This window comes from Primulina tabacum, chromosome 1 (assembly GCF_025594145.1).
Source record: "Primulina tabacum isolate GXHZ01 chromosome 1, ASM2559414v2, whole genome shotgun sequence".
Taxonomy (NCBI): Eukaryota; Viridiplantae; Streptophyta; class Magnoliopsida; order Lamiales; family Gesneriaceae; genus Primulina; species Primulina tabacum.
Genome location: NC_134550.1, coordinates 2,331,566 through 2,346,627, shown reverse-complemented (window position 1 = coordinate 2,346,627; position 15,062 = coordinate 2,331,566). Strand labels below are relative to the sequence as shown.

The 15,062-nt window shown below is 34.7% G+C and overlaps 2 protein-coding genes and 1 pseudogene across 2 annotated transcripts; 2 read left to right on the top strand and 1 right to left on the bottom strand.

Annotated features, from left to right (window-relative positions):
* Positions 1 to 1,690: 1,690 nt before the first annotated feature.
* LOC142504920 (uncharacterized) lies at positions 1,691 to 4,347 on the top strand. The gene is made up of 7 exons (XM_075617772.1): positions 1,691 to 1,919; positions 2,097 to 2,240; positions 2,653 to 2,751; positions 3,050 to 3,126; positions 3,266 to 3,374; positions 3,504 to 3,832; positions 4,084 to 4,347. The coding sequence occupies exons 1-7, from the start codon at positions 1,760 to 1,762 to the stop codon at positions 4,174 to 4,176; spliced, it is 1,011 nt and encodes a 336-aa protein (XP_075473887.1). The 5' UTR covers positions 1,691 to 1,759; the 3' UTR covers positions 4,177 to 4,347.
* Positions 4,348 to 4,480: 133 nt separating this feature from the next.
* On the bottom strand, positions 4,481 to 6,825 carry LOC142504975 (putative formamidase C869.04; annotated as a pseudogene).
* Positions 6,826 to 11,317: 4,492 nt separating this feature from the next.
* LOC142504863 (LOB domain-containing protein 37-like) lies at positions 11,318 to 12,547 on the top strand. Its single transcript, XM_075617732.1, has 2 exons — positions 11,318 to 11,713; positions 11,835 to 12,547. The coding sequence occupies exons 1-2, from the start codon at positions 11,530 to 11,532 to the stop codon at positions 12,293 to 12,295; spliced, it is 645 nt and encodes a 214-aa protein (XP_075473847.1). The 5' UTR covers positions 11,318 to 11,529; the 3' UTR covers positions 12,296 to 12,547.
* The last annotated feature ends 2,515 nt before the right edge of the window (positions 12,548 to 15,062 follow it).

Below are 15,062 nucleotides of genomic sequence, written 5' to 3'. Positions count from 1 at the left end.
TAAATTCGTTCAAAAAAATAAGAACCAAATATTGCACATCAGATCATAACATGATGCATCTCTTTCAAATTAATGCGAAGAAAATTTGTGACCTAAAATATACACGATCGATCGTGTATATTGATTTTTACACAGGAAATCTTTTCATTTTTGTGGGTAAAAAAACGATGCTTTACTATTGATTTTTGTAATAATTTTTTTCAATCAGATAATGGATAGATAGATACAGTAGTTGTACTTGCGGGAGCCTGATTCGCACTCAACAAAAAAATTATATTTGTATATAATCGAACACAATCCAACAAATGCTTCAGTTTTAGATTACGGCAGCAGTACCAGAGATCACATGCATGGCAAGATCAGGCCTTAAATTCTGCCTTTTTCAACCAAAAATCACAATGAACACGATTCAGTCTGTTGTAGCCACCTACTGTCATTTGTCTTTCACCCATTCATTTTATATATGTTTTTAGATTAAATATGTATTGATTTTTTAATTTTTTTGAAGTTTTTTAGGAGACTGTCTTCACCTCCGCTCAGCCACATGATGCGCCAAAGTTAAACTGGGCCGTCGTTCGTGTTTCTTCGGGCTGTTGGGCCCTTTGAGTTAAAGGGCGTACAAGTGAGGCTCGTGAAAGGGTAAATGGGCCGATCTAATCCTCGCTCTAAAGAATCTAAACATTAAACTTTTTTAATTTGGTTCTACACGGTTTTGGGTTTGGTTTTCTATTTAAAGAAATCGAACCGTAAGTATTTGGTTCACTTCTAATAAGTTTGAAAAATACAAAGACTAAACAAGAGCACTGTATAAAGATTTATACAAAGCCTGCATGATTTGATTGGTTGTGTTTCTTGTAAAAGAAGATAGATGGTTTTGGTCATGTTATTCATATGAGTGATGTCTTTATCTACTCACTACATGACATTTGTGCTGAGTGGATAAATCACGGTCACTCATTCAACTATGATGTATGAATGATTGTTAATGATTCATCACTCAACACACGTATCATGTGCTGAATGAATGAGAACATTATTCATATGGATAACATTTACCAATCCAATATGTAGATACTAAATCTTAATGGAGATGGGACAAGCACCAAAGAAAGATACATCTAGCTAATCTTTAGGTAATATTATAAAACACAAACAGTAAGATATGATCGTCTTTTGGAACTATCGACATTCAAAATAAGTACGACCCTTTGTGTCTACCGATTATCTAATATGGGGTGATGCATTGGTGCAGGAAAATAAAGTTATACTTCAGTACTTTAATTTCTATTTAGTGATAAACACTTTATCTAACAAATATTCTATAATTTTTTCCTGTTAAAATTTAGAAAAATAAATTTCAGTTCAAATCAATTTAAGATGTAAGTCATGACCATATTGGAATCAAAATTAAAAAAAAGAGTACCTTTACTTGGAATTGGAATATGAAAATTGGAATGAGAACTATCAATTATAGAATAATAATCAAGAATCGTGACCCGCGTACCTCTAAAGTTCATATTTAAGAAAAAGAAACCAAATCAAAGTAATCAAATGTTTTTGTAAACCTATTTCATGTCTTTGTCAATAATTTTTTACGATTATATATTAATTAAATAAATAAAAGTTCCCTGAAAAATTAAATAAATAAGTAATTTAATATTATGTCGGCGGAGTCAGTGGTCAACATCTTGGAAAAGCAAAGGCAGATGCATACAAAAACGAGAAACATCGAAGCAAATACGGCCTCGCAGCCAAATTCATGTTTTTTCCTTTAATGATAATACGACCATCAAATTCTAGGGTTGAATTTCACGCACACAACTACAATCTAATCCTCGAGGGTTCGAACATGGATGGGGTTAGGGCTACCTCTGCATGGGTCTCTTCTCAGTCTTCCCATGTCACCATCGACCCGGCAGGTGAGCTCTTTTCCTTTGTTTTCGTTCCAAGAATTATGGATTATGTCAAATGGGCTCCCGCTTAGTCGTGTAAAAGAGCTTTATTTGCTTTTTAGATTTTGTGTTTGTGGGCTAGTCGAAAGTGTGCTGTGTTTGATTGGAAGTTGGACGTTGTTTTAATAATAATGGAATTTGCAGGCATTGAGAAAGTGGCGGAAACGATTAAGGATTCTATACCGAAGGTGGAATGGGATTTTGAGGGGATTCATTATTTTGATAACGGTCCGCTCACTGTTCAGTATCTTTTTGTGTTGGACGCCTTGAATTTCTGTTTCTGGCCAGGTATTTTGAACTCAACTTATCATTATAGCTGCTCTTAAACAACTGTCTGTTTTGTTCTTGTCATGTGTTTGCTCGTCCAATGATGAATTTAGTGGTCTCCTTACACAGCCATTTCTGTTGTGTGTTGTTGTTCATCAACTAACAAGAAGAAAATAAAGAAAAACAATACTTTGATCATGCAACATCCAAATGGCTGTGACAGAAAACTTGTAAACACGAGGAGTGGTATTTAAATCGATATTTTCATCGCTCTTTGTATCCAAGACTGAATTGTTCAATTCAACTGTTGTTGTTTTGTCCATCTATATTTTTTCGATAACTGTACGTTTTTAACATATTTTATGTTATATGGCGTGATAGGTATATTTAAATCTGAAAAATTAGTTTCATTTTTCAATCCTTTCTTCGGCAGACAAGGAATTAACCTATGATCATTTGGCTGCCGGATTGAAGGAAGCTCTTCGGAATAACAAGTCCGTGTTCGATGCAGATCGGCTGCAAAAGTACACTGGTCTAATTCTGCCTACACCTTTCATTCTCAACCTAGTATTTACTAGATTGTCTCATGGTTGCGTCAGGAGTTCTCTTTCTCTAGAACGGATGTAGACAAGTAAAATCTACCTGATTATCTTCAAATTTGTAAGGCTTAATAGGTTGCTATAAGTCTCTGTGTTTTTTAAGTTATAATTTACCCGAGTAACCATTTATTTTGCCACACTTTCCAGGAATATTTACCCTTACATCATCTATCCTTCCACTGTTTCAATGTTTCCTCTTCATATAATTTTAGAGAAAACCATTTTCCTTAGGCCCTGAACTACGTAAAATGTTGAAATGGCCAAGGCCTTTACCTTTGGAGGATGAACGGGTGCGCTTACTGCATGAGGTGCAAATTTTTAAGTCACTCAACTTTAAATCTTTTAGTTCTGTTCCCTTTCGTTCTTCATGTTGCTTTAATTTTAAGGTTTTTTACCCTTAAAACACTATTTTGGTTAAGTTGCTTATTTTATCAAGCGGTTGCTTAGGTGGGATTTGAGCTTGAGAGATCTTTTGAGGGGAAAGCATCCAAACTTGTGGAATCTTGTCAGAAATCAGCCGCCAAGCTTGTGGCTCTCATCAGCCAACATTTTCCCGGTAATGATGGAATGTTGACTTGAATAAGGAGAACGCATACAGCTCTTAACTTACAGTCAAGTCTTTTTATTCTTGGGTGACAATAATTGCTAAAATGAAGTATATGATAAAGTTTTGGCAATGTTGCAGGATTTCGTGACCACACGGTGTACAAAGGTCACCAGGTTTTTCTGTATAAAAGGGCTCAGATATTTGCCGCAGATTTATGGGGATCTTTCAAGGGTCAACAATATGGTGAATTTAATGACATTGAATCTGTGACAATGTTTGCAGACTATATTGTCCCAGCAGTACTTCAACAGCTCGGAGTTTTAAAATTTAGCAACGCATTATCACATGCTATAATGGCTAATGTTGAGATCCATTCTGGAAGCGAGGAGGAGGTAGAGCTGCGAGCATGTTCAGTTCATGCTGTGGAGGAAATAAGGGAGTCGATCCACAGAAAATCAGGAAAGCATGTCAGTTTTTTCGATCATAGTACATTTTTCACTTCTTCCTTCTATTCTAATTACTATTTGGAGGTATATGTTCTCGTATCCATAGTTTCCATACCTTCAACATAATTTTTTTGGGGACAAATTTAACATACCTTTTGAGCAAGAAGAATTGCATAAAAAGCAGGGATTACTCTCTGTTAGCTCGAGAAGAAATTTATGCTTGACCCTTTTTCTTTGAAGCACAAATCTGAGTTAACTTTCTTCTCATGCAGGTCTTGAGTGTCGAGTTGGATCTCTGGTTATGGGCATTTGGGATCCAGTGTTCTTCTCTTCAACATCATCGAACACTCTCTATATATTATTGAGTGGACCATATGATTAGTCGAGATTATTGGCAGGATTTTCTTTAGGATTTTAGTTAATGTCGCCGGAATAATGGTGACGTTTTGGGTGATAATTTTAAGCATCTTATCAGAAGGATCATTTTCTCGCTATTTGCATGCAGATTAAATAGTTAAAAACTACTATTCATAGCATGCTCAAGTTGCTATATTACATGTTCTAGCATTTCTGGAGTATTAATGATCAACTCACCCGTATCTTGATTTATTATTGGACTCTATTTGTGCATGATAGTCTTTAATCAACACAAAAAACATTGGATTTGTTGGGTTATTTTTTTTCAGTCTCCTAATTAGCCAGCAAACATAACGTTTCAGCATGAACCATTCCAGCATATTTACCTACTGTTATCATCTTATTTCATACCCCAGCAGTTTCCTTGACGGTGGTCAAGCTGTAGCTCAGGGATTTTTGGTGGCGCGCAAGTTTCCATCATAAGGGCACTGTGGGAGGCCTGGATTCCTCACAAGTCTCGGTCCAGTAGGCACATTGCCTGTTTTTGGACGAATATCCTGCTCGGAAATAGTTTTACTTTCAGTATAAAGAAAAAGATGAAACTTTAAGTACCAAAGCTTTTCTTCTTTAGTTTGTGCTATATTATCTGATACTCTAGATGGTCGTCACATTAGTGTGGCGGATGATGGACGATTGTATGATGTTGTATTAGGACGGATTGGGGCAGGAGGCAGACCTTTTCTTTAGAGTATCCAAATCTGGAGATGTAGTCAATGGCGTTGAGCACAGCACGCTTGTAAGAAACACTGGCGTCCAGATAGTGTTGTCGCCCACTCTCATGGACACTAATGCCCTAAAAAACAAACCATTCTGAGAATCTTGGTTCAACTGGTCCTATCTCGAAGATTGGGTTGACATGCAAAGGAGTTGGCCCCATTGGACTGAGGTACTTTTTCATGCCGTCTCTGATGATTTCACATCTGATAGGAATTGAAGGAATGTCATGAAAATCTAATGAGATACAGGTGTATAAGCAAAGTTATGCGTGCTGCGCTGAAGAGATCAGTATCTTGAAATATACAAAATAATTTGTTCTATTTCTTTTAATGACTGGAAAAAGATCAGGCAATCGATTCGAAAAAATGATGAGAGGTATGCAGTAAACATACTTGAGCTCTGGGAAACCTCTCATCTCGATCGCTCCACAAAAAGCCACTTCACCGTCACCCTGTGAAAAGTGCATATCCCCGGTGCTAAGATTTGCTCCTTCAACAAATACTGGAAGGTATATTTTTGAACCTACCTCTGCTTAAATTTTTTGTCACAATTTTCTCCATTTTCTCTTCCAGGAATCGTCGTTGCAGCCTCTCTTGCAATTCTTTCCCGTTGAGGAGTTCCTTCCTCAATCTACAAACACCACAAGATATTCCAAAATGCCACAATTTCTCGAAAAAGCTTAAGCAATTGATAACACCACTTTTCTGAAATTAGAATCGTTCTATCAATATCAGTTTTCTTGTTTACTGCGAAATGTCGATATACTACCTTTCCAAGAAGACATCCCTCTGTCGACGGTAGGCTTGAACAGTTTTAGAGACTGAAGACCAGTTTCTTCAAGTTCTCCTTCCCGTTCGTTCCATACATTGAGCAGTTCATTACCTATTCCAGGGTGTGTTAATCCTGGAAATCTGACCCCTGTCAAGTTTTTTGTTTGCTTTATATTCTGAAAGTGGACGCAAAATCAGCTACAGGTCATCATTTATAATACAATTAAGTGTTTACCAGGGGAAAGGTCTGTGAGAAATCCACCACCATTTTCCCTGTTAAAAATCGCCGTAAAACCCCATTCGTCACCAGGTAGAGGGCCCAAATTGCATATCTCTACAGCTAGAAGATCACCTAGCTTGGCCGGATTCCCATTTGTGTCAACCACTCTTATAGGTCGACTCAGATAATGCGCCTGAGACAATACATACCTCTAATGCTACATATTTTGTGTAGTCATATTTTGTGTAGTTAAATCTTATTTTGGTGTGATTTTTCCAAATTTACCTGAATCCGCATGTGGTAGGACTTAAGATATCACAGCTTATAAGCTTTTAAAACAACTTATAAGATGTTAGAGCTTGTAAGTTGTTTTAAATAAGCTTAGTTAAATACTTTTAAAATTTTCACACTCAATTGATAAAAAAAAGTTTTTCTCTTTGTGGATTACCAGATCACTGCCTATAAATACTAGTCCAGTCTCTGCCTGGAGTGGTAGCCACTTGTACTTGCGCGATTTTGGGGTCACAAAAGCTATAATAATGGCGAATTGAGATGGACATTCTGTAACTTAGATAAAAGAAAATGCAAAAGAAATTCACAATTGACGTATCAGCAAACATAATGTCTAGAGCAGTTTCTTCTTTAGTTATGCCACCACCACTGAAATCCACCATCTTGACCCTGAAAAGTTCTCCGGTTCAAACCTTAGCGACCGGAGGTATTTCGGGTCCCACCGATTGTGAAGGGGAAGCTTTTGCTGCCACGGCTTCTTCTTCACGTCTATGCACCACCATGCCAGAACCACGAGTACCGTCGACTGGATTATGTTTATTTTTATTCTTCCCTATGTGTAACCTTTGGTTGATCTGTGTTCTAAAAGGCAAAAAGTGCACTCAAATTTACTTTTATTGACATCTTTTTGAGATGAAAATGACTCCCGTGATTCTTTCACAAGCCTAAGTATTTTTCTAAGGGTATTTAGATCCTCATACCCTAACTTAAAATTGCTTTATTATGTGTGTGTATTATCCTATCCATAACAAAATGTGACGTGCATTCCGCTCATGTCTTTCTTTGGTAAAAATCGGTACAAAACATAAAAAATATGATATTAATATATTATATTTGAGTACAAAATATTTCAGAACTGGAATTAATATACGATTTTGGTGTACCCAAACATGTATAAAAAATATTGATATTAATAACACATTTGTTTTTTTCGGATGAAAATTGATATCAAACATTGAAAATATGATATCTATCTATGATATTTGAGCACTAATTGTTTTAAATCTGGTACAAATATTATGATTTTTTTAGCACCAAAATTTGTTATACATGTTTAAGTACTCAAAAATCATATAATTGTATAAGACATTTTTAATGTATTTTCAACGATTTTCCTCCAAAAAATATATGTAGCTCAAAGAGTTCAAACAAGTTTTTCTGATACCGAGGAAATCAAATTTTTGCTTACTTTTGAAGGTTTTTTTTAGCGTTTTCCCCTATTTGTAAAGCAGAAATTGATTGATAAATGGATCATTTAGTGCTATCTTTTCACCATTGACGTAGTTTCGGTTCTTTCGATGCTACCTATGATGACAGTGCCCCCACAAGATCTGGGCCTTTGATTTTAAAAAATTTGATGGACCCCGCATATGAATTGGTGGACCCCGCATATATGTGGTTAAATTTGGGCCTTTGATCTTCTCATGGGGACAGTACCCCATGAGGTAGGGTGAAATATTCCCGTAGTTTCCATATCTTTCTTGGACAAGATATTCGATAATGATCTTTAATATTTAGATTTTTTTTTTTACACTTAAAACTGTTAGCATGGTAAAAAAAATTACCCTCTCAAATAAAAAGACCATAACTCCTAAAGATAAGAATTTTATCCTTCTAAACACTTCGAATCATTCCTTGAAACGATTCACAAGTTTCACATTGAAACTTTGAGAATTCAAAGAAAATGGCAATTTTAGTCATATATATTGATATATTTTGGATTTTAATTAATTTTATAATATGTCAAAATTGAGTTTTCATCAATTAACTAAGAAATTTTTTTTTTTTGGTTTTTTCGTTGGAAGTCAATAAATTCATTGAATATTGTTTATTTGACGCTAATTTTGATACTCATATGATAAGCATAAAGTTTGTGTTACACACATTAAAATCAATTTTAAAATGACAAAAAACTTGTATGAGACGGTCTCACGGGTCGTATTTTGTGAGACAGATCTTTTATTTGGGTCATCCATGAAAAATATTACTTTTACGCTAAGAGTATTACTTTTTATTGTGAATATCGGTAGGTTTGATCCGTCTCACAGATAAAGATTTGTGACCGTCTCACAAGAGACATATTCTTTTAAAATAAAGAAAAAATATAAAGCAAAACACCACTTAATATTTCAAACGAGGAAAAATTGTCTTTTTTTTTCGCAGGTAGATTTTAATATATGTGATATATGTTTTATTCTCACCACACGAAACAATATTTGGAAAAAATCAAAATTAGTATATGAGAACCAAATATTGACAATATACAAAACTATAATTTAAAAAAAACCAATTTAGTAAATCACAATTTAATCCGGATTAAAGTTTAAATGTCACGTCCCAATTGGAAAAATAAATAGGTAAAGTGTAATGGTGCCGGGTAAAGCTATATCCACAATGGACCCAATCCAATAAACAAGATTAATAACCACTAGTTCAGGAATAATGAACGAACTTTTAATAAATTATCAAATGAATTTTATCCCACAATCCCGGTTGATTTGATCATTCGATAGCTACTCGTACGATTAACTTAGTGCTCACCTGTAATTGTCAAGTGACTTTTTTCACCCCTTTTGTCTAAATCTTGGGTAGAATAAAATTTTTTTATCGATTTTATACATATCTTATAGAGTATAAAATAAAAGTAACAATTCAATTACTTTAAATTATAACTCCCTAGATCGAGCGGGTTTTTCTGATAAAAAAGGTTTTGAGTTAATTTTTATGTTTAATATTTTTTTTTCTAAAGCTCGTAAGTTAATGATCATATTAAAAATTGAGAAAATTGCAATGTCGATTTTTGTATATTTGTCTTTTTTTTTTTTTATTTCTTCACAACATTTGTTTGTTCCCTCTTGCCGTTGATAATTTTGGCCTTTCATCATATGAGTGTTGATTTGATGTTGATGTGACAATAATATATGTATTGGAATATAAAATTTCTAATAAAAATAATTAAAATAAAAAAAATGAAATATGTAAGATTAAAATTCAATTTTGATAATAGAGAGATATCTATGAAAATATTCACAGGTGGGGGCCAGCGGGTGTTCTGTCTTAAAACGAAATCTACGATAATATATGCGTAAATGAAATTATCAAGGGATTCAAAAAATAAAAATAATTAGGCCGTTGGATTAGGATGCCACGTCCTCAACATTTGAGAGAAAAAGTAAGTTTTTGTGGACTGATTTTACGGGAATATATTTGTGAGGTGTATTGATCTAAATCTAATTCATATTTATATAAAAAATAATATTTTTAACATAAAAAATAATAATTTTTTATGAGTTAAAACAGATCGAAAATTCATCTATTAATAAAACCGTCTGATTGAAGTTGTGTTCACAAAAAACGACATTGGAAATAAAACTGCATGCTTCAAAATAGGCAAGCGTGTGTTTTAAATATTTATTATATAAGAAGGTTTTATTCAAAGAATTAATATTGCTAATGCAAAATTTTTTTGTTTTTGTTTAATAATGCAATATTGCAATATTACACTTGGCTTAGGCTCAAGGTTCGTGTCATCTAATTCTCATTTTTTGTTTTCTATATTTCTTATACTTGAATCGAAAATTTTAGGTAACTAACATACATATCGTAAGTCTGAAGAACGAAACTAATGACCCCAACTGGAAATTGTTAGTTTGGACACCGCTGTCACTTTGTATGTTGCCTCCAGATATAAATATGTCCCTGATAATTATCATGTGATATAGGAATTACAATTTATTTCGAATTCGACTCAAATAAAGTAGAGCACGGAGGAGATTTTTTTCCCGATTGAATTTATATATAATTTTTCGACTATGATGTTAATTATAATATGATTTTGTTGAATGATATTAGTTTGATTAAATGAAAAGTTATTATTATAGAGTTGATGTTATTTTTGTATGATAATGATGTTAGGATAAATTGTTTCTATTTTTTTATTTATTTTATAATTTTTAATTTGATAATTTTTATATTTATTTTTTTCATTATTGTTCTCAACACGTAAATTTACATAGATTATTTGAAATAATTCAAATTTGAGAAAATACAATTATAAGTGGTAATAGAATATTTTAGTGTGAAGAGTATTCAATCTCCCAACGGGTATGAGAGCGAAGATGAAATTGGATACTCGATGAAGATAAAGATGAGTATAATAAATGGTGATAATGATGAAGATGAAGGATATTGAATCATACTCAAACCCGATCTATTAACATTCATGTTGTGATATGATAATTTTTTTACTTGGCCATGCCAAATTATTCATATTTTGTTATTTGATGGTGAATGTGTTGCTCTGAAATTTATAAATGAAGTTTCTCCGATCCACGAACAAGATAACAATATTTTTTTACTTAAAAAAAAGACATAAGATCAAGTTTAAAATGAGTATTTTTTTTTAAAAAATAAAATGGTTATATTAAAGGGAAAAATTTGTGTGAGATGATCTCACGGGTCGTATTTTGTGAGACATGTCTCTATTTGGGTGATCCATGAAAAAATATTATTTTTTATGCTAAGAGTATATTTTTTATTGTGAATATCTGTAGGGTTGACCCGTCTCACAGATAAAGATTCGTGAGATCGTCTCATAAGAGACCTACTCTATATTAAAATGTTAAAAAAGTATATAAAATGAAAATTTCATTAAATTTTGTAGTTAGTTTTTTTTTAAAAAAAACATTTAAAATTTTGTTTAAAGTTAACATTGTTTTTTTACTTAAGGGAAAATTACAAATTCGGGTCTTCATGTCTTCTTTTTTTTCGCCATTTAAAAAATTGTCGGATAAACGAATCCAAAGTTGACAGATCGAAAATATTTTCTTATCGACATTTGTGACTGTGATGATGAAAATTATTAAAAAAAGAAGAAGCAATAAGCTATCTAGATATGCACGATGTGATTGGTAATCCAACGGTTGAGGGATGTCCATCCGCGGAAACACGCAGCCGCTATCGCCCAATACTTTGGAATAATGGAATCTAACCCAACCCCACGAAAACCATATCCCCTCCCTTCAGGCTTCAACTAACCTAACTCTGGTTAAATCTACTCCAAAACTTCAACCCCACTCTTCCTCTTCTTCAATTCTCCACTTCTTATTTATATATCCACCACTTTTACTTCTTCCCACTCCCCAATTCTCCCATACCTCTCTCTCTCTCTGGTTTCTTCTTCTAGCTGTTTCTTGAAGCCGAGTCGCAGCTGGGTGGCAAGCCAATGTTAATTTGTTACCTCTTGTTTGAAATTATTTGATGCATGTTGGTTGGTTTTCTGCAAGATTTTATTTTCGGTAGAGATGAGTTGTAATGGATGCCGGATTCTGCGAAAGGGATGCAGTGAGACTTGTGTTTTGAGGCCCTGTTTACAGTGGATTGACAGCGCCGAAGCGCAAGGCCACGCCACGGTCTTCGTAGCCAAGTTCTTTGGCCGCGCCGGGCTTATGTCCTTCATCTCCAACGTCGCAGAAAATCAAAGGCCTGGTAAATGTTTTGACAATTTGTATAATCTAGGTTTTCTTGTTTTGGTGATGTAAAATAGGAGACATGAAACTAAAGGGGACGTGTGTTTTTGCGTGTTTTGTTTGTGTTTGTGTTTGCACAGCTCTTTTTCAGTCCCTCCTGTTCGAAGCAGCCGGACGAACAGTGAACCCCGTCAACGGCGCGGTGGGGCTTCTGTGGACCGGGAACTGGCATGTCTGCCAGGCCGCGGTGGAGACCGTCCTCCGGGGTGGCGCGTTGAAGCCAATCCAGCAGTTTTTCGGCAATGCATCGAACCCCGGCGCTTCCTCCGCGTGCCCAAACACGTTCAAGCTTCAAGTCCCTGGCATGATTCCGAGGTCCAAGGTGCATAAACGCCGCCGTTTCCCCGACGATCTGGCCAAGATCATGCAGCTATCCGATCTGGACCTCAGTCTATCGGCTGGTTTCCAGGGAAAGAAAGCAAACTCTTCACCCGAAAAGCGGCGACTTGGAAGCCCGTCGATGAACTCTGAAGAATCTATGACGACAACTTGTGGAGATCAAACAGCGAATGAAGCTAAACTTCTGAACCTCTTCACTTAGTTATATCCCAAAAGCTGCCACAACATTTTTCTATTAGCTTTTTGTCATCTTTTCTCACTTTGTTTCTCTTGTTTTTTCTTAGAACGACTTTTCCGGGAATTTTATTAATTCCGGCGAGAAACTATAGATTTCCAGGCGCGAGATTTCTCTCTTTTTCTTCTTAATTATTCTGCAGCTGTAAAAGAAAAGGAGGGGAAAATGAAGGTTTGCCTGTAATTTAATTATTTTGTGCCCAATGACTGTTGGACTCGAGCTATTGTTCTACTCTTTCATTTTTTTTATTCTTCCTCTCATTGATCTTAATCGCTGACACACATTGAGCTCATATATTCTCCAATTTTATCAGTAAGTGATCGTCATCGGTGGCTGAAAATTTTGAGAAAAAATAATGAAATTCTATATAATATATAGTTTGCTGCCAGATAATATCAATCGATGATCCTAAGGAATTATTGAAGAATCAAACCCAAAATCCCAATCCCATTGGAAAGATGCAATTAATCCTGGTTTCTTGGGGGTCAAATGCTGACTATACCACAACTCAGAATGGTCCAAGAATTACGTGGGGATGGGAAATTTAACTAGCCATTCGTACTTATCCAAAGAAAATTATTGGACATTTATTCAATATATTTTCTTTTCTCTTTATAATATATATAAACCCCAAAATATTAATTGGAAGAAAGTTGTGATAGGAACTGTGTCTAATTGGCTTTTATGAATGAATGAAATATTGTGTTTGGGGACCTTTCGGCGGACACAACAGCTTAATTCTTGGAGGGGCAACGAGAGATTATATATCGCAAGAAAGAGTGAGTTGGCTTTCGGAGCGTGCAAGAGACGTGCGTCAATGTTTATTCCACTGAGATTCGTATATATACCAAAAATTGTATTTTTTGTGTAATTTTATTTATTTTGATGATAAATAACATAACACCAATAATGTAAACTGGCGTAATAGCTGTGTACACTGTGTTACGTTAACATTTCGATAAAAAAAAAAAAAAAAAATCATGGCTAAGACCCAAAAGGATGGCCGTATACATACAAAGGAAAGTGGGGACAAAATAAAGTATACCCTAGATTTTCAATTCAAGTGGAAGCAAGTTGTACGGTCGACGTTGGCGTTTTGCCTAAAATTATTTGGATTGGGAATTAAGTTAAATCTATGGAGGCCCCCAACTTCCAGGCGTCTGCAATTCTGGATCCTGTGAACTATGGAGTCAATGGATAAGGTCATACTTACGTTAAAATTTATTTTTGAAAAAATAGTATAGTTTATTTTATTCAGGGTTGTGTGTGTGTGTGTGTTTTTTTTTTTTTGGTAGGAGTGAACGAGTCTAGATACTCAACTCCATCAAAATTCGAGCCCGTAATCGAGTTAGCTCGAGTAATTTTTGAGTCTCCTCGAGTAACTTGTGAGCTATTCGAGTGTATATTAATTATATCTAAAAATTAAAAAAATAGATATCAAGTTTTTCGAGATCGAGCTTAAAAATTACTATTTTTTTTTAGTCGAACTCGAGTAATAAGATATTCGAATTTGACTTAGCTCGACTCCACTGGAGCCCTAGATTTTTTGTAATCATAGTAGAAATTTTAAAGTATATTCTGGTAGGAGGTTTCCACGAATAGGCAGAAGGTCGCATATAATTGAAATTTTGGAATAGGCAGAAGGTCTCAAATCATGCTATGCTCGATCGGATCTTCTACTATGAAATTCTCAGTCGAGGTGCCATTTTTCATATCAGGAACAAAATTTCGAAAAGAATGCAGCCCACGAATAAATTTCGAGAACTTTTCACATAAGTTCAGATATCAAACCAAATTTCAAATAAAGATGTTGTAGAACCGACTAAAATTTAAGAATATTAATAGTATTACTCATTTTTATTTTAAAATTTTAAAATGTAAGAATCTAATTATCAAATATATAAAATACGCTTCAAAATATTTTTGTGAGCTTGCTGATGAAAAGATAGCCTGTCCTAGGTGGTGTATGGTCGCCCAACGCCTTAAATTTTAAATCAGTATACATATATATGCTCTCTCTCGCGCACATCTGTGTAGAGAGCGCAAATCAAGGGCCTTGATTAGCATTAGAAAAGGCTCGACTTGTGTGTGCAAGCATACAAACGCGATTCGAGTACTTCAAATGTCGGGCCAATCGAGGCGAAAATCGTGTATCTAGGCTATGTCACCCTTTCACATGCCTTGTGTATCCCTCCACATGCCTGAATGTTGCACTGAAAAAAAGCTTGATTTGTATACAAGCGTACGAGCACAACCCGCATGGGTCGAATGTCGGACCAATCAAGACAAAAATATCTAGCTAGGCTATGCCGTGATCTGTTGATAAAGTTCAGAAACTAATTTTGTTCGCCAGTGTGGTGACTTGTTCCACATCGCTACAAGTATGTCTGTTGTATCCTGGAAAATAATTGTCCACCTTAATCCTCGAAGATCATAAAAGGAGAAGACAAATCTGTTTTGAGGAAATTGTACCTGTTACAGACATCAGCTTCATTTATTGTTTTCTTGTTGTTCTTACATACACAATTTTTATACTTTCAATAATATACTTATTTCGTTTAGTACTTTGTCTTTACATACATGATATTGTTATCGTTCACTTTTATTAATAAAATAACAGTTTCAGTAACGATTTTTATATTTTCAATAATTTATGAACATGTCCATCCATAACCGATGATCTAAGGCAAAAACTTGTGTGAGACGGTCTCACGGATCGTATTTTATGAGACTG

What these genes read in the sequence shown, in the direction of transcription:
- LOC142504863 (XM_075617732.1), top strand. Translation starts at nt 11,530, where the DNA reads ATGAGTTGTAATGGATGCCGGATTCTGCGAAAGGGATGCAGTGAGACT. An exon ending in CGCAGAAAATCAAAGGCCTG is followed by an intron (nt 11,714 to 11,834) that starts GTAAATGTTTTG and finishes GTGTTTGCACAG; the next exon opens with CTCTTTTTCAGTCCCTCCTG.
- LOC142504920 (XM_075617772.1), top strand. Translation starts at nt 1,760, where the DNA reads ATGTTTTTTCCTTTAATGATAATACGACCATCAAATTCTAGGGTTGAA. An exon ending in GAATTTCTGTTTCTGGCCAG is followed by an intron (nt 2,241 to 2,652) that starts GTATTTTGAACT and finishes TTTCTTCGGCAG; the next exon opens with ACAAGGAATTAACCTATGAT. An exon ending in TCGGCTGCAAAAGTACACTG is followed by an intron (nt 2,752 to 3,049) that starts GTCTAATTCTGC and finishes CATTTTCCTTAG; the next exon opens with GCCCTGAACTACGTAAAATG.